This window comes from Ptychodera flava, chromosome 9 (genome assembly GCF_041260155.1).
Source record: "Ptychodera flava strain L36383 chromosome 9, AS_Pfla_20210202, whole genome shotgun sequence".
Classification (NCBI taxonomy): Eukaryota; Metazoa; Hemichordata; class Enteropneusta; family Ptychoderidae; genus Ptychodera; species Ptychodera flava.
In genome coordinates, this window is record NC_091936.1 from 3,056,136 (window position 1) to 3,075,379 (window position 19,244).

The 19,244-nt window shown below is 40.4% G+C and overlaps 1 protein-coding gene across 1 annotated transcript in view; it reads right to left on the bottom strand.

Annotated features, from left to right (window-relative positions):
- Positions 1-18,718, bottom strand: part of LOC139139761 (sorting nexin-13-like) — a 63,040-nt gene extending 44,322 nt beyond the window's left edge. The window contains exons 1-3 of the mRNA XM_070708660.1: positions 18,585-18,718; positions 15,866-15,978; positions 24-129 (exon numbers count right to left, since the gene is read on the bottom strand). Of these exons, the coding sequence (XP_070564761.1) occupies positions 24-129; positions 15,866-15,978; positions 18,585-18,587 (222 nt within the window). The 5' untranslated portion in view covers positions 18,588-18,718. The remainder of the gene's footprint in view (positions 1-23; positions 130-15,865; positions 15,979-18,584) is intronic.
- Between the last annotated feature and the right edge of the window lie 526 nt (positions 18,719-19,244).

Genomic DNA, 19,244 nt, shown 5'->3' on the forward strand with positions numbered 1-19,244 from the left:
AAACTTAGCTTATGGTTGCATACCTTTTGCAATCCTGGTTTGGGATATGGTAAATGGTCGAAGCCTGTCTCTGATTCCAGTATGCCTTCTGAGAAATAGCAGCCATGCTGATAGGCAATGATTCCACACCTGTGGAATAAATCAATGAAGACATGTTGAGTTGTAGTCACTCATACACTACAGTACCGGTATGCATGTACATACATTTAATGAAATGGCGAAAATGTACGTATATTTTCACCACTTCAATAATGCCGTTGAAAGCTGTCACTATGAACAATGTAGATACTTTGGTACTGCTTGAGAGAATCTTCACTTACATATAGTTTCTCTTTGTCTATTAAAAAAATTTTGTAGCCAATTCAGTTTTCTCACACAACTTTCAACCAATGAGAGAGACTGCAAATCTCTGAAATTCCATATCAAAGTCAGCATTCATTCATTTGTTCAGTGTGCCCCCTATGATGTACAACAATGCCCATTTTTTGGTTTACATGTAAAGATATTGGGTTGATGAAAAGAATTTTCAACAGTTGGTCAAATTGATGGAAAGTTTCGGGAAATCCATGTTTGCTAGTGGGCACACTGATGCAAGTGTCACATATCAAGTTTGGTACACATGTTTGATAATGTAGTATGATTCAATAAATTGATATCATAGTAGAAACTTTTTGTACTGTTTGCTGTGTGTTGTCAATCAATGTCCTCCTAAAAAGTGCAGTCATGAAGGACCTTATAAAGATTCATACACCATGGTAACGCTAATTTTCCTCAATTGATGTTTTTCATCCATTTTTCGAAAGGAAAGTAACACAGCTGATATGCTGCCAAAACAGCTTCTCTTTTGCCATGCATGGTTCTCTATACTTTGGAAGCCTGACCATGTGACAATAGACAATCTGCTCACAGTTGAAAATATGTTATATACACTTTATCTGAATAAACCTCCTTATGTATTACATGTCTATGCATACATAATTTAAATGGTTGTCAAACAGAGAAATGTAGGCAAGCAGACATACAGATAAAAAGGGCAATATAGACAGACAAAGATGCATGAAAGCTTACAGAGCAGACAGAAATGATGATATCATGAATTGACAGAGAGGACAGGGTAAGTTATAGATAACAGACAGACAGCCAACTTGCTGGTACATGGTACCAGTACATGTGGGTTGGACACGGCAGAAACAATGGAACACAGATGTAATTACAGCGATGTCATTCTGTAAAAGGTCTACTTGTAACAAGACCCACAGGAACATTAAAATTACAGCAATGTCATTCTGTTAAAGGTCTACTTGCAACAACAGAGTAACATCAGTCAATGAAAGTACTGGTAAACAATCAGCCTGATGATCATATACAAATATATCAATTTTAGGTATCAAACTTTCAAAGAATTGAACTGTGTACATCCATGAAGAACTACCAGCTACTCTATCTACACAGTGGATAAACAACAATACTCTAAATTAATTCTTAGTATTTAATCAGTGCCATACTGGAGTTTTTCCAGTGTGATTTCAGAAGAGAAGAAACTTTTTCTGATCCATTCACAATGAAACATACACATACATGTACACGCATACATCCAAGTTGATAGTTTAGTTTTTATAAAATGCACTGTTATGGAATTTAGTCTGAGTTATAATGATGAGTAACACAGAGATTATAGCTCATCTGTTTAACATCAATAATGAATAATAAAACTCACAATGACACATTTCTTAAACTTTCACCCACATTAATAATTTATATATATCATATCTGCTGGTCTTGACTGAACAACTTTTATATTATCCAATTCTATGTTTGTGATATTACTGTCATTTCAACTTGAACCTTTTGATTTGTCATGATACAATCATACAAAATACCGACAGCCTGACTATGGTATGGAATATGTTCTGCCACATGTAGATGTTGTATTTGCAATTTCAGGATGAAAACAATGGGAGAAAACTCAATAATAATAGTGATATTATTTTAGACAGAACAAGCAGTGTTCTGCTCATGTTACAATAGCTGTCTCAGATATCTTATTCAAGAGTCACAACAAAATCTTTACACTTGTCTGTGTTCTAAAAGGTAAACTTCCACTGTTACAACTTAGGCATAGAGAATATTAGAAAATTCCTACATATTTCACATCTTCAATGGCTTTTGATCAGCAGCAAATTAAACCTGCTATTCTACCATTCACAGAGATGACATTATTCTGTTACAACAGGAAAAGCATATTTTGGAACCCACTATTGCTCCGATTCATTTTATTCAACTCTTTTTGACACTGTTACCAAGATACCGTATTCTCTCTTCACTCTTCCGCCCATAAATTTTCATTACAGTCTTGGGGGATAGATGTACAAACACTCAAATTTTCACAATACTTTTTTAGTCTACTGCTTACAGAGGCTCCTTTTCAAGCTTTTTGATTATAAACAATTTTCACTTTCTTAGTTGTTTTTGACAATCAAAAATTTTTTCCCCGTAGAGTTAACACAGGGATAGCAGCCATTTTGAATTTTAAATATGAGTAATACCATACTAAATTCTCTCGTACCAAAATTTACACAGAGACCCCTGATTTTTTTCCGTGATTTTGAAAGAGAATGATTGAATGTTTCATTGAGGAAAGTTTCCAAGTCTGTTTCATGAAGAAACAGCGACTGAATTTCAATAGTATTAACCTTGATTTGTCTTGATCACAAAAGGAAGTAAAACAGGAAGAGCTATGTGGATATGAGATGACATGCAACATGTACAACTGACCACAGTATCAACAGAATCTAAATTCAATGTGTTACTGGAGAAGTAAAGGAAAAAAGAAAAATATTGATAAGTAAAGTTAAGATAAAGGAAATAAATTATGCTCCAATAATGATGAGTTTATTTACATTCAGGATAAGTGTGATGGGAGCCAAGGTTAAACTTTAGATGATGGATGGAAATTGGGTCACTACCCTGGTCAAGGATAACTTAACAGAAACCAACACAATGTTTATATATACTCTGTGTGTGAGTGTGTGTGTGTGGAGTGTGTATGTAAGTATGTACACGTACATGTATGTATGTATATATTTACACACACACATACACATGCACACACATACACATATGTATTGCTTCTTGTTTTTGATTTTGTCTTTGAAAAAAGAACAATGGACGTTTTATTTGTAGTAGGAGGGGGCTACCCCCTTCTCATATATTCCCCTGCCAAGCATCCCTATATTTTTCTCCACCTGTAAGTGTAATGTACATTGCCCCACATGAAAAAAAAATTAACTGAGAACCCTGGGACAATCTTGCTCATTTTTAATGTTTTTTGTATAAGTCAGAGAGCTAGAGAATACATTTGGAAAGCAACCATGAACTCACATTGTTGATTTCTGATAATTTACAATAAGTATAAACCTCACTGACGCTGTAGACCAAAATATTTGGCTTGCTAATTGAGCAATTAACCGATTAAAATATCTCTGATCACTTTTTCTATCCATTATTTGAAGGTCTGAGGGTATTTTTGTTTTAATACTCAATCATATTTTCAGCATGTTTCAATAGGTCTACCGATGTAGTTGACCTCTTAAAAGGCCAATAACGCTAACTTTTGATGATTTTTTTCTTTATTTTTGTCTTTAATGTCAACCATAATTTCTTTTTCTACTTCCCAAAGCATGTTGATATACACAGTATTCAGCTTGTCAACTTACCCTGTAGATATGTAAACAGCTTTGTTATTGTTGACAAGTGAATTCTGGTCTAGACAAGAATTCACTTGGCAACAATAACAATGTATTTTACACATACAGATATTATCTTGACAAGCTAACTAGTGGATGTTTCAACGTTCCTTGGGGAGTAGAATAAGAAATTCAGATTGCGATACAAAATACAAATAACGAAAACATAGGGCCAAAGTCCCTGAAGCTACTATAGACATGGATACAAAATTAAGTATTTCCTGACTGTATGAAATTATCTCACTAAGGTCATTCTAGAGACCTGTAAACCAAATATTAAAGCTGTCTGACCAGCGGTTTTGAAAAAACAAGCGACTCAACAGTTGACGGAGCTCTGCTGTGTTATGTAGAGAATAACCTTTTGTGACACATGTATTGATGAAGAAGGTGGATATCTTTGATAGCTCATTTCAGGATGGCCTGACCAAAAATGGAAAAAAAAATTCCGTTAAAATACAGATTTGCATATTTTATCACAATTTTAAGAAATCTAAGTTGGGTTATCCCTAGGGACCTGTATACCAAATAACAAAGCTGTCTGACCAGCGGTTATGAAGAAGAAGATTTTTTACCAAAAACGCCTTTTTTGGTGCTAATTTGCATATTTTCAACAATATCAAAAATTAATAAAAAGAGTTTCTCAAAATCATATATTTTATCCACACAAATATTAAATCAGTAAGTACTGCAGTTCTCAAGATATTTGAGTGGACGGACGCCCCACAAACGGACATACATACATACATACATACATACTTACAGTGCACGCCGGATGGATACCCATCCCAATAGCTTCTATAGACTATATTAGTCTATAGTAGCTAATAAACGAGAGTTAATTACATTCTAATTAAAGTAAACAAGACTTGCTTAAATCAAGATTTTCGTCATAAGAAAACAGCATATCTGTCAGGTTATAAAGAATCTTTTTATCAGTATTTTCATCCTATCAACCAAGCACATTTTAACTTTCAAATTAACATTGTAAATAAGTTCTGTTGAATAAGTTGAGACTGTACGTACTTAGAGAAAGCACACTGAAGAGACAATGTTTGAAACTTAAAGAGGAAAGTCCAGCGCCGTGGGCGCACAATAGGCAACGTCGTAGTGACGTCGGTTGATGGCAAACACTGGGCGGGATGGTTAAACACTGCTTAGTCGTTGGCTTATCAGAGAAACATAAACTATCTTTTACACCAGGAACTACCGATTATCACCTCTGCCTGAATATTACGGAAGTGTGTAGGGTTCAACACAATTCGAGACTACATTATAACTAGGGTGGAGTAGGCCTACTGGTCGAGGGGCTGTGGTCTGGTCGACAGCCTGAGACCTTCCTTGACTGTGATTTCTTCGCTACTAAGGTGACTGTATGCCGTACGTTGTGAGTTCGAATCCAATCAAAATTTACTGAATTCAAATCACAGTCGTTTTGCGGTTCGATAGACAGCGATGCGATGACCGCTGTGGTATGCAATAGAAATACATGTATAGGAAGTTATGAAACAGAATGGCCGCTCATGTATCGCCGAGTTCGAGGAGACGAATTTCCATCATACAATTTGCTCAATAAACAGCAACGATGTATGGCTTTCAATACATCTCTGAATTTCTGCTAACCTTTTTGCGTCTATGTAGATGTGTGCATAATCCGTTGCGATTTCAAATGGGACCCGGTTTTCAACCCCCTGGTTTCAACCCCGGCTTTCATCAACACGGAACGGATACTTTCTCACAACAGCAGCGGGTGATTTGAATGTGAAGGCGCTGTGATTGAAGCCAGTAGTTGAAATGGACAGAGTATTACGAGTTTCGGAAGGAAGATAGAAAACGAAGGTCTTGACTTAGTTCAGGAGAGAATTTCCTCGGGCACTGTATTGAGTTTAAATCTAGCCCTGAACATCTCGTGTTCGGTACAAGCGCGCAAACTAGACATATAAAAAATAAGGGGAAAGTCTAGCAAATAGATGATAGTCTCTAAGGACGGTAGTAGATTGTGATCGTAAGCAATCGTAAGTTAGAACCTTCTACTGTTTGTAGCTTTATGGCTTTTTTGGTTGGCAGTGATGTAGATAATAGCCGGTCACTGGTACTTCGCACGGCCGGGTTACACGCAGCTTGCAACGGGAAAAAAAACTTGTGAATTTGAAAAACAAATCTTCACCCATTCGTAAGCTTATTTTCCGTGTAATTTTGGCATTTCGAACAAATCAGAGAAAGGGTGAAGAAATTTTGAGTAAAACTGATTTAAAACGTTACGACCCCCAGTTTAGAGTTTGGTATGCATGCCCGAAGTATAGTGAGCGCATATTGCATATCCGGTTACCTCGGATAGGTAACCTCGGAAAACATCGACGACCGTTCGTAATATGCAAATGACATGTGACTGAGACGTTGTGGAAAAGTTGCCGTAGTTCCATAGATGAGCCTGCATATTTGCATACTATACATACGCTGCTTGCTGTTCCGATATGTAAGCCAGAATCTTCAACAAAAGGAAACTACTAGTAATCTGTGACATGGTCAGCCAAATATTTTGAAATACATTGGTAAAGAAAGTAAATGACGCTGATGAGTCCCCCAGAACAGCTGTGCAGGGCCGTGGTCGTCGTCGATGAGTACTCGAGTATGGATGATCATGGATGATCGATCTACAACGCAATAGTGGCAACGATGTAATCGACACTGAAATTTCAATTCCACTCAGCTCAACTGAATTGAATCAACCGATATAAACATGACCAAACTTGTCACAATGCTAAAGGTACTTCCTCAAAATGTGAGCCAAAAGATTCAGTTTCGATGCCTGAAGGAAAAAATGAAATTGTGATTGCCTTCAAAACGACGTGTGAAGACTCTCAATGTTCATAACTTTTTACAGGAACACATACAAAACGTTTTTTTTTTCAAGACCACCAATCACTCCAAAAAGAAAATGCCGTTTCTTGCGTGTTCATTACATGTGTCCACAGTCGCTTGAGAGTTATTCAGCTCTGGGACTATTCGCCCCATAGACGAGTATACAGAAGCGAGTTCTCGCTTCTGTATACTCGTCTATGGGGCGAATAGTCCCAGAGCTGAATAACTCTCAAGCGACTGTGATGTGTCGTATCGTTTACGTTGTATGTGGTTGTGTATGCGTGTGTTTAGGTACGTACATAACGGTGATTTTAGTGATAAGTCAGTACGCTTTGTTTGTTGTGCTCGGCAGGGATCAAGATCGCCTAGGCCGCAATTTGAATTTGAGTAATCATGATTGGCAGCATACATTAACATTTAGAACAGAGGTCAAATGGACATTCTGGACCCACACTTTGTGAAAATATGCGTTCTCTGTATTAAATAACAGTGTTTTTCAACGTTTTTTTTTTTTTCGACATAAGCAGTCGCCATACATTCACAGGTGTCATGTATGAGATTGGACGGATATTCACGCCGTTCACCCGTCGAATTTCTGGAAATCTCGGAGCAAATCGAGTGCGTCTTACCCGTAGCGTGGCTTTTTCACATCTGCATAGTCTTACCATAATCCCCCTTTTGTAGGGGACTTTCCTCTTTAACGAAGTTCAAGGTCATCAAAAGCATCATGTAAGGCTTTCATTGCACTGTTTACACAGATTGCATAATTGCTATAAATAGCACATGAGGAATCTTACAGCCAAGCTTTACCATAAAAACCCTATCACTTTGACCACTATTTTAATTGACCACTCTATTTTTTTCCTCAAAAAGTAATTTTATTTTGTCCTTACCAAGTCAACCATAAATGGAAATTAGAACTTTCTCTATCTCTATTTATTTGACCACCCTATCATGACAAACTATTTTGAGCAATTTCTTTTAGATAACATACAGGGCACAATAAATGACGGTTCAGAATATGTCAAAGTTTAATCCTCCAAGATGGTAAGCATTTCACCATGAACTGTCAAAAAAAGTTGAACTTTCTGATAATTCTACACTAATATTATTTTGGCTTTGATGATTTCCTAATTAATTCAATTATTTAAAATCATATTAATTATTTTTTTCTGGGTGAATTGATAGGGTTTATACAGTACAAGAATTACATACAATGTAAGTCAAATTTTGCTCAAAAATGACCAAAAAAATTCCTTAAAAATACAGATTTGCATATTTCATCACAATTTGAACAAATCCAAGTTGGGTTGTCCCTAGGGACCTGTATACCAAATAACAAAGCTGTCTGACCAGCGGTTATGAAGAAGAAGATTTTTTACCAAAAACGCCTTTTTTGGCATTAATTTGCCCATTTTCAACAATATCAAAAAATTAAAAAAAATAGTTTCTCAAAATCATATTTTTCATCTACACAACAAATATCAAATCAGTAAGTACTGCGGTTCTCAAGATATTTGAGTGGACGGACGCCTCACAAACGGACATACATACATACATACATACAGACTGACGCCGGACGCCGGACGGATACCCATCCCAATAGCTTCTATAGACTATAGTCTATAGTAGCTAAAAAATCATCAAAAGTTAGCATGAGTGGCCCTTTATATTTCAAAATTTACAAAATAACACTTAGAATGGGAACTTTGTCCTCTTATGGACTATTTTTCATTGGTTTGAGAAGACACATATAGTTCAAGACACAATATTGTGTGTATATGTTGTGTACCAAAATTATGTAAACAAAACCAAGGATCTTGGAACACTGTTGAAGAGAAAATATCTGGAGTAAAATGTCCATGACGTTTAGACTATCATGATTTCAATATCTTTGTCATTCAACTTTATTCAACAAATATCTCAATGACCCTGTGGTTCTTAATGTTACCTTTAAACTGAAACAGAACATAGCAAATTGTGGCTAGCCTATCTTTAAGCAGGGCATGCGATTTGAAAATGGCTGGTGAGCTGAAATTTGCTCTTCTGAAATCAGCTGTGCGAGGGGTTGGAGAGTGATTGAACAGCTCCCCTGAAATAAGTAAAGAAAATCAATGAATGAAATTTATCATGAAAACAGTAATCAGTTTCTTTTTTATTGCAATATACCAAAGAGTACGTGTTGAAACAATTTGTAATAACAACACAAGGTAAGTACTAAAAGTAGAAGCTTGTACTAAAAGTAGAAGCTTGTACTGACAATTCAATCCCAATGAATAGATATCATTTATGACTTACATGACATACTGGTTACTGAAATCTGACTTATACATGTAACTAACGCTAAGACGTGTGTATTTCAGCACACATTGCAGGTATCCAAAGAACTTTGCACTGTCTAGTTTTTTTGTAAATATCAAAATTCAAAATTTTTCCCATACATTGTATAAATCGTGCAATGGTGGCCATTTTGAATTTCAAATATCAGTAACTGGGGAATATTCATTTCTCTCATCCTGATTTAACGGGACTGTAACTTTTTCAGAAAATGTTTTCATACAAACCATGTCAAAAGAGTACACAGATATAATAAATTGACACTGAGTCAAATATCCATGAAAGAACAGTGCTCTCGACAAACATGTTTGGTTTTGAACTACCCCCGGTACACTGAAATCGGACTAGATTTTAATAAAGGCAGCTCTATCATGCTATCTGCAGTCTGCACTCAAAGATGGCATTTCGCCTTGTTTATTTGTGGGCCCACTGAAAACATCTAAGTGTATTCCTGCATGTTTGTTATTCTTCAACCAAAGTTCACTAAATTGGTTCTTACTGTGGTGCATTGATGTGATCAATGACTTGAAGCAAGTTAGTATTGCATAAAACAAAGCAAACTTACATGTACATGTATTATAAGAGCTACATAAATGTGTACTATCCATCGTGTATCCCTTTTCCTGCCAAGTCGGTGAAAATCCGCTTGAAATTCGGTGTAGCTAGAATCTGAGCAGCCTCGGCCGTTATCCTGCCAAGGCGGTGGAAATCGGGCTACTTTTTGGTACCCCTTTCCTGCCTAGTCGACGGAACTACGTGTAGCAAACCCTTGCTCGCGCTAGGGGTCGTTCGAGGACAGGTTTTGGGCGAGGAACGGCGTTTGCTCTCGAAATGGGTTCACAGAGAGTCCAACGACAGGGAAAGGTGCAGAAGCTACCCAGCCAGTCCCCCACCCCATTGGGGGACTGGTTTTTTTTGGGGGGACGAGTAGTGTACTTGGCAGGTTAGCACGGTGACGTATCCTAGCGGAGTTTGGGCTAACTTGGCTCTGAGGCACTACATAGATTGCGGCCGAAATTGACCGTCTCGGCAACGCTAATCTGTAAGGCAACCGCCTAAGACCGCCTCAGCTGGCGGTGCAATTTTTGCCAATGGTGCGAGACGAAAATCACGGACTTAGTCCTGATTGACGGGAAGTGCGGACGGATTTGACGGACTCGGCTTGATCAGTCCCTGACATGGAACTGATCCGAACGGACTTGAGCGACATTTGTGAAGGGTAACCACCGCTTTTAACCGACTTGTTACCTTCTCGAAAAGACTACCCACTCAGATGTCGGACGTTGTCGGCTGCACTTGGCTCTAGACGTTCAAGCCGTGCAACGAAACACACCACCTCAGCCTTGCCATTCACGAACATGGCCTCAAAATTTGATACCATTGTTCACCGACTTGGCGGCTGCGGTTAGGTGCGTGAACCGTTGTTCACCGACTTGTTACGACTATGTTGTCCCTGTGAAGTTCGGCTAACGCCGAGTCTAACGGGAGTTGGCAGACCTGTGTTTGGTTTATACCGTAGTATGACCGACTCAGGTAGAGGTACCTGTCGGTATATTCCGAGTTTTACGCACTCGGGCGTCAATGAAGGGTCGTCATCACCACTGATGACGTAGACGTGCTGGCCACGTTATTTGAAGGAGCCATGTTTGCCCAACGGACGACGCCGAGACAGCTGTTGACAATTTTGGCATCCTTCATCTTTGACCGCCTTAGTTGGGTAAGCCGCTCGGCAGGCGACGGTTATGACCTAAACAAGCCGCTGAAGCACTGTTCGTTGCCGTACAAGAGCGAGACGGCCAGTCCATTACTGCTTAATGGGCGATCTGTCGGGTTTGCTTGTCACCGACTTGGATGACAATACGCCCTGCGCAGGCGTACTTAGAAGGGACATGAGGTTAAAGATACGGGTTTCCCACCCGTACTAAACATGGGCTTGGGCCAACGTCCTTGGGTGGCAGGTGCGCATGCCACGTACCCAGCTGGACGGAATGTCAAGTTGAGATGCTAATGACACTGACTATGTTATGCTAAGTGCTCGAGGGATTTGCATTGCAAATGAGTATTATTAGCATATCAAATGGTGCGGACAGGCAATTTACATGACGGGTAGGAATGTCAGCGCCGGTTGGTGGACTGATTGCCGTAGGTCCATTATAATAACAGGTGGCTGCATATATAAACACCCCTGCATCCAATCATGTCCAGGGCTTTGTTTCCCTGTGGCTTTAAAAGGGTGGGACCTGCTAGTCTGTCGACACCGTTCCAGACATGAGCTTGACGGACCGCAAAAGTTTTCTGAAGGCGAGCAGACGACTGAAGCTCAAAGATGCAGAGTCTCCGGGCGGTAGTGGTAGCGATCGTTGTGATGTCCCTAGTAAACGTTCTAAGAAGTCGGGCAAGAAACGCTCCCGTAAGGCGAAGCTATCTCCGGCTGAAAAACCCAGTGGTAAGCGTAAACGTAAGACTGATCGTTCTGCCGATGAGGATGATGATGGGTCACCGCTGCCAGTGGTTCTCACCCGGCTGCTCCGGGAGAGACTACTTCACCTGCAGAGACTACATCTGCTCTTGTGGGAGATACTTCACCTGCACAGACTACGTCTGCTGCTGCTAGTGAGACAGTTAGTAACGAGACGGCTGATGCCATTGGTTCTCCCCCGGCTGCTCCGGGAGAGACACCACCTGTTGCGTGCACCATGAGCCCTCATCCTGCGTCAGGAGAGGTTCCTGTGCCCAGTGCGAAAGAGCTTGAGTCCTCGTCATCAGCAGAGGCTGCCCAGCCCGCTCCTGCCATAGTTTCGTGTGCTGCGATGTCCCCGCCGAAAAAGATAGTGCGGAGGGTTCGTTATCAGGATAGCCCACCTGATTTTGAGCCAGATATGATCCTTGATGCCGCTACGGGCGAGTTCAGGCCCAGACGCCCAGACGACGGTGATATCACCGCTGAGTCCGACTCGGAGGTTGACGAGGATGCGGCAGAGGACGATGACTTTTATGACAGGCAGTATGTAGGTGAGGCAAGCTCTGACGACGATGATGACGTTGCTGCTGTGTTGGCGGAGGACGACACCCCTCCTGTCTGGCGTATGTCAGAAACTACCGATGCTAATATATTTGAGGAGACCGATTTTGACCATGAGAGAGGACCGACTTTCACCTTGCCCAGCCACTCCCGTGAGATCGATTACTTTTTAAAGTTTATTCCAGCTACACTGATCAGATTGGCAAAGGACGAGACTAATAAATACGCCAAATTCCACCAGCGATATATCGCTAGGAAGATAGATAAATACTGGCGTAACGCTGACTACCGAGAGGTGCAGGCGTTCATTGGCGTCTTAGTCTGTATGGGTATCGACCGTAAATCATCAGTGGAGGATTATTGGTCTAGCGATCCATTTCTGAGAAACCAGGGTATTTCTACTGTGATTACCCGCAGTCGCTTTCAGCAGCTTATGCGATATTTTCATCTGGCAGACCCAGAGAACGATCCACGTCGTGATCCTGATGAGGCACGCCGCCGACGTCGGTGTCAGGAGGATCCCCTTTATAAAATCAATCCATGGATGGAGCCCATAGTTGACAGGTGCGTAAATAATTATAAGATGGGTAGAGAGATCTCCATCGACGAGGGCATGGTGCGAATTAACGGCCGTTCTAAATTTAAGCAGAGATTACCGCATAAGCCTGATCGAGACGGTTTTAAGATATGGCAGCTGTGCGACTCCACCACTGCATACATCGCTAACTTTGCACCGTACCTAGGTGTGAAATTTCGGGATCGGACTGATGGGAGACGGCAGGAGTGAGGTGTGGTGAAAAGAATTACGATGGAGCTGGTCCAGCCATTTTGTGGATATAATCACAGCCTATTTTGTGATAGCCTGTTTAGCACGGTCGTTACTGCTAGAGAGCTGATGGAGACCGGGACCTACATGGTCGGGAGCTTTAACTGGCGTAATCGTCGCACCATGCCCCCTCAATTAATTCCGCCGAGTAAAGGGAAGCGCCTTCCTCTGTCTGTTGGGGATATGAAAGCCACGACCAGAATGGACTCTCGTCTTAACATCACTGCTTATCAGGATAGTAACGCTCAGGTGCTGATCTTGAATACGGTCTATCCACCCTTGGAGTGCGTGCCAGTGGGGGAGGGAGACGAGCAGCGACAAGTGCCTCTGTCGCTGTATAATTATCGCCGGTACATGGGAGGTGTCGACCGAGCCAACCAGAAGCGCAAGTACTTTCACACTGGGCGCAAGAATCACAGATGGTGGACATATCTGGCATGTTACCTGATTGATGTTGCCCTGGTAAATGCATATATGCTTCAAGCATGTACACCCTGATAGTAAGCTGACCCATAAGATGTTTCATCTGCGTGTCGGGAAACAACTCATTGGCGGTTATTGTGGGCGATCGCAGCCCAGTGTGAGAGAGGTCGAGGCCACCGTTTCTCTTGCCTCGTACATAAATCCACAAAATCAGCCGATGCACGTTGTCAGCCGTTTGGAGGGGCGGCAGAAATGCTGTAAAGTATGCAGCAGAGAGGGTAAGACCACTGCGAGCGGACGACTGTCTGAGACGTCCAAAGGATGTAGTCTGCGCGGGTTCATCTTCACGAGGGCGAGTGTTTTGCGGCTTTTCATCATCGCATGATGCTACGAGGTAAGAGGAGCGTTGGCGTGCAGACCTCTACTCACACAGCCCCGACGACACCCATCAGCAAGAGAACCCGACGTAAATAACGGACAGGGGACAGCTTCGCCTCACAGTGGCTTGACTGTATTCTTAACACGGACCATGATCACATTTTGAGCACGGTTGTGCCGTTTGTTTGTGCTTTACGATCCCGCTGATTGTAAATTGAAACACAGATTATTTTGTACAATCCCCCCGATTGTAATCTTTGTAACACGGACCATGCACTCGGACGTCGAGACAGACTCTGAGATTTATTATTCGGCATAATGTAAATTATTCCCGAATAAAATACTATCTATGGATCGCATATTTTCGTTTGTTTTGTTTAGACGGATTATTTTGTACAATTCCCCCTATTATAATTTTTGTAACACGGATCTGCCACCCCGATTGTAATTTTTGAAACACGGACCATGCACTCGGACGTCGAGACAGACTCCGAGATTTATTGTTCGGCATAATGTAATTATTCCCGAATAAAATACTATCTATGATCGCATATTTTCGTTTGTTTTGTTTTTACCCCCACTTTCGTTTTTGGCAGATCCGTAAGGACGCTATAGTAATGGATGAACGTGCGTTGTATCACGTGGGAGGGGCACAGCCCAACGGAGGCTGTGCTCGTGCAACGTAGACGTTGTACCAACCATCTGTCGTTTGGGTTAGTGCATAGAGCAGTTGCACTGTCCAGAGCTAAGGTGGTACAAAACTGCACCTTAGTAACAACTGCACAACTAACCTGTTAGGAAACGGTAACACTAACGAGCTAAGTGTGCACTGAACTGGCCAAACTACGTACACGCTTCCCTTCAATGGCGAAGCTATGTCGTTGACACTACGTCAAAGCAGACTGCACTGTGCGACTCTTCCAAGTCATTCAAAGTACGTGGCCAAGTGACACAACCCAGGGGGAACAGGACAGGTTTGAGGGTGCTGCCGCACCCATAGCACTAACCCCTGGGTCTTCTACTAACTCACGAGCGAGGTGATGTTTCCCCGGTGTGGACGTGCGTGACGGCGAACGAGCTTTACTTCCGCAAAAGTAAGCTAGAAAAGGGCATAAAAGTGCACGTCCCCCGGGGCAAACAACGCCCAAGACCTCATTCTTTTCTCGACACAACCTCATCAGCGGTTGCCCTCTATACGGGCATGCAAAATTTTTGAAGTCTAATACATATATGGTCGGTAATCGTACCCCAAAAATGCGGTATTTTCCCGCCAAATGCCTGGCAGGAAAGCGTGCAGGAGAGCCTATCTTCTGTAGACACGGAAAAGGGGGCCGGTTTTGACCAACTTGGCAGGATAACGGACAGGGGCGCTCGGCAGGAAAAGGGGTATACATGTACTGTTGGGGCAAGGCAGAGTAAATCTGCTGCAAACTATGTGGATAATACCATTTTACAACACACATGGAAAACTTACTGCCCACTCTGGACTATACCACAGTCCCCTTGAATGTCCAAAAACTCTTTACGTCATCCAACTTTTTACAATATCATTAATTGATCATTTTGTAATCATTGTTCAGCTGTATCAGGTGTCTGTCAGACTTTTGTGGAGTCAATTTAATTTTTTAGGATTTCTAGGCGCGATTAAATCTAGTTATTGCTCAAGCAAAGCTCTTTGATCAGAATTTATGCATTTGCTTCCATGAGTGGCAACATGGGCTATACTTGTTGATAATTTCTACACATCAAATCTCAATGAGGAAATCAAATAGTAGTACTAGTATTGTGATCTTTTTATCCAAGATCACAGGCATTTGTACTGTGTGCTTTATCTATGAAACCTGGTGCTGTACCACAGTACAAGCGTGAACGTCATTTTGAGACAAAAAATATCCATAATACAACGATTCTGTACATGTCTGAAAGTTTTAGTGTGTTATGATCAAGTGCTGTGATCAAAGGTTTTACTGTACTTGTGTGTTTTGTCATCTTTAGGTTTTACTTTTGTGAACAGCTGGGTCAGTTAAACCTTTGATCACATCACATGATTTGTTCTTTTTCCAGACATTCTAGTTGTAACTACAAAGTGTAACTTGATCAGAAGTTTGACAACATGTTGACCTCAAGACTGACAAGAGTAGATCATAAACTACCTCAAGACTGACAAGAGTAGATCATAGACTACTCAACTCTGTGGTAAATTTTTGAGAAAAAGAAGAAAGCGAGTCTTAATTGTAATCAAAAGTTGTAATGTACATCAGATTTTGTACTTACCCTGCAATAAATGTAATCAGGTATACCAACAAATAAACTGGAGCACAGAATCCAAAAGTGGTAAAGAACAAGACTAGGGTTAAAATACCCCAGCCATATGCCTTTACCTCATCCTGCAAAATGAAAACAAAAATAAATATTTATAGTTACAGATAAATTAGTCAATCTGTGATTATGTAATAAACTTTGGAGTCAGTCTCCACCAAACTTGATATCTGCTTCAAACTATGTACAAGAAATAGGAATACATTATATGTACATGTATATTTGGATCACAAGCTCTAAAAAGTTACTTTTCAATAATGTTCAAAATAATTTGAAGTACTTAGTTTGTTGTAAAACATCTTGACATAAGAGGCAATAAGGTTAAAACAAACTGCAATTGTTGGCAAATCAGGCAGATTCAAACAAAGAATTTACATGAAGCTTATTAAATACATGACCTTACAATAGCATCAAAAACTACATGTAACATCAAAAATTACAGTCTTGATCTCCTGATTATTATCATGGCAACATTCCAGCAGCTAATCATACATAATCGAAACTTAGAAAGCAAAGGCATATGTACAATTGAGAGAATCTAAATGTACTGAGTATCAGAGATAAAACTGAGAGACTTACATACATGTAGACAGAACGATCTCAGTGTTTTGCTACGGTTGGGGAACACTGGTAAATGATGTAATCATATGCCAACCCATGTAATATAATAAACCTGAATGCATTGATATATCAAGGGGAACTCCAATAAAATGACAGGAGAACCCCAGTAACATTTACCTGCTTACCACTCTTGACAAAACACTGGATCTACTCTCCCATAACTTACACATGAGAAACTGTCAAAATCACACCAGTGCACACTCTTCAAATGACCAAGTTTCTAGTCAATAAAATGTTCAATGTTCAGTAGCATTCCCATAATCAGTGTGAAGTCTAGAATTATGAGTGAGTGGTCACAGATCTTCAAACAAGAGACTCTCTTACCCTCTTGAGAAAGTTCTGTAACCTTTCGGACCAAGTATCACCGATAGGACTATTGTTCTGACAGCATCTCTCCATTTCAAACATAACAGCATTCTAAATAATGTTTGGTCTAGTTGCCTATTCAAATCCTTTGGACAATGCTGTAGCTATGCCTTGAGCATGTAAATGATACAACAGTAATGACTCTGGTTCCAACCTCCTGCACAGATGAAGCTACCCTGTACCACCGGAACCGAAAGACCACTGTATCCACCCCCTAAAATTCCTACAGTGTACTGTTAACAAGTTCTGTGTGCCATAAATCACAATCTGATATGGCTAGAAAGGAAGTAAAGCCAACTTTCTTTATCCCTACAGAATGCAGATTACAATGCAAATATCAACACAACTATTCACAAATCATGCACGTTTTCAGGATAACCACATCCTTTCAAATTTTAAATGAGTATATTTATTTCTTTGTATTTTATTTTATTGGCATTATGGAAACTTCAATCACATGATCAGTTATTGACATGTCAGATTATTTGCTGAGTAAATAAGACCATTTCACTCATCTATAATGTTAAGATTGATATGAAATGACCTGTGAACCAAGGTCACAGAGGGGCATTTGCCACGCCCCCTATCTTTGTTTATTTTCAACATGTTCATCATGTTGTAACCAACCTTGTTGTAACCCTTATATTATTGGAATTCAGTACGCCAAAACATGATGCATAACACCACAATAACTTTGGCTCTTTTCTAATTTGTGGAATTATTTAAGGAAAAGTTAAACAGTTACAATGAAACAAAACTTCTGCTTGGTAGCTCTCTTCCTCTACATGTTTGAAGTTTCCATACCATTCCAAGAATGTCCCTGTAAACTTTATCCATTGAAGCGGAAGTCGTGTTATGTGCAAAATGTATTGGGATTCCCTTGACACGCTGACTACCAACAATATACCATGTGCCATATTTAGTTCCATGATTTCATTTATCCACATCGTACGTGCAGGTATTGAGATATTACACGTAAACGGTTTACCATAATTATTCATATTCATTAACTCTCATATTGTTCATAATCTTGTTCTACTCGTTTGTGTGATACACAATCAACCTTAACAAAACACACACAAAAAAAAACAGAACGTAACGAAGGAGCTTAGCGTAAAGTTTAGGTGTTAATTGAATCGATTGTTTTCATAAACCGAGAGTCTACAGTTTGACTATATCGCCGAAATGAGAACACGGGTGAATTGAGATAAAATTTGCCATCCACTGGTGAACGGGGGACTTCTACCGATCATGTATCGATAAAAGTCGATAATCTTCGGGACAACAGAATATGAATACAACCATGTGGGCACGCTAACGTCACTTCACGCACAGCTCAAATTCAACATGTCACGGGGCACTGACGACATCATCACAACACAAATACGAACGACTCCAAATCGACTGCACTTGTAATGGCGTCGTTTGATGTCGCATGCATACACAATATGTCTGCCGACTTCATACACATAACTAATCACTTGATATGTCATTAATTTTAATGACGATATTTCAACAGTTCAATACACGTTGAGAGTGAAATAATGTTACAAGTCGTCTGTACAGCACGCAACTCGTAACTGCCGAAGGTAACAGCGATGGGTCGCAACAGTCAAAACAAATAATGTCCTAGGGAACTGATTTCGGATGGGGTCACCGACTCTAGGAAACAGAAAACTGCACTTACCATGATTGTAAATGTGCCTTCTTGTAAATGGAGTGGTCCATCGTTTGCAAGCAGTGCGATATATTTTAGCTCAGCGCAGCTATTTCATGTTCCCTTTCCTTCGTCAAACGCAATCCGCCATATTTATGAATTCTGCCGGAAGTAGGCTCGTTCACGAGATGAACTTCCGATTGCTATTGGTCACTTTCACTAGTGTCAAATAGTACTTCTTCTTGTTTCTAATGTTTCATTATCATTTGTGTACTTCACCTTTAAAGACATCGATATGTTGCAAAAAGTAGACTGTAATTATCGAAGTGAGACTTTTGGGTTTTAGCTTAAAAGTATCAATTTTTACAGTGATGGATTGCTTCGATGCCATTCGTGTGGGAACCGACCACCTGTTTCACTGTTCTGGGACTAAATGTATTGCCACATCATGCACACGTGCATGACAGGTAGCTGCAATACTGCAGCTCGAGGTTTTGCCTGGGTATCGAGGTACAGTACTGCAGTTAACATGACATGGTGCCAAAGTTTTATCTCATCAAGTTTATTCAGCAGGGTCATACGACAATGGCTTTGCTATTAACAAGATAGGCCTATAGGCCTATACTATGGAAAATCAAGGGGAAAATCAAATATTATATATAAGCTTAATAGACAGTGTGACACCGTGGC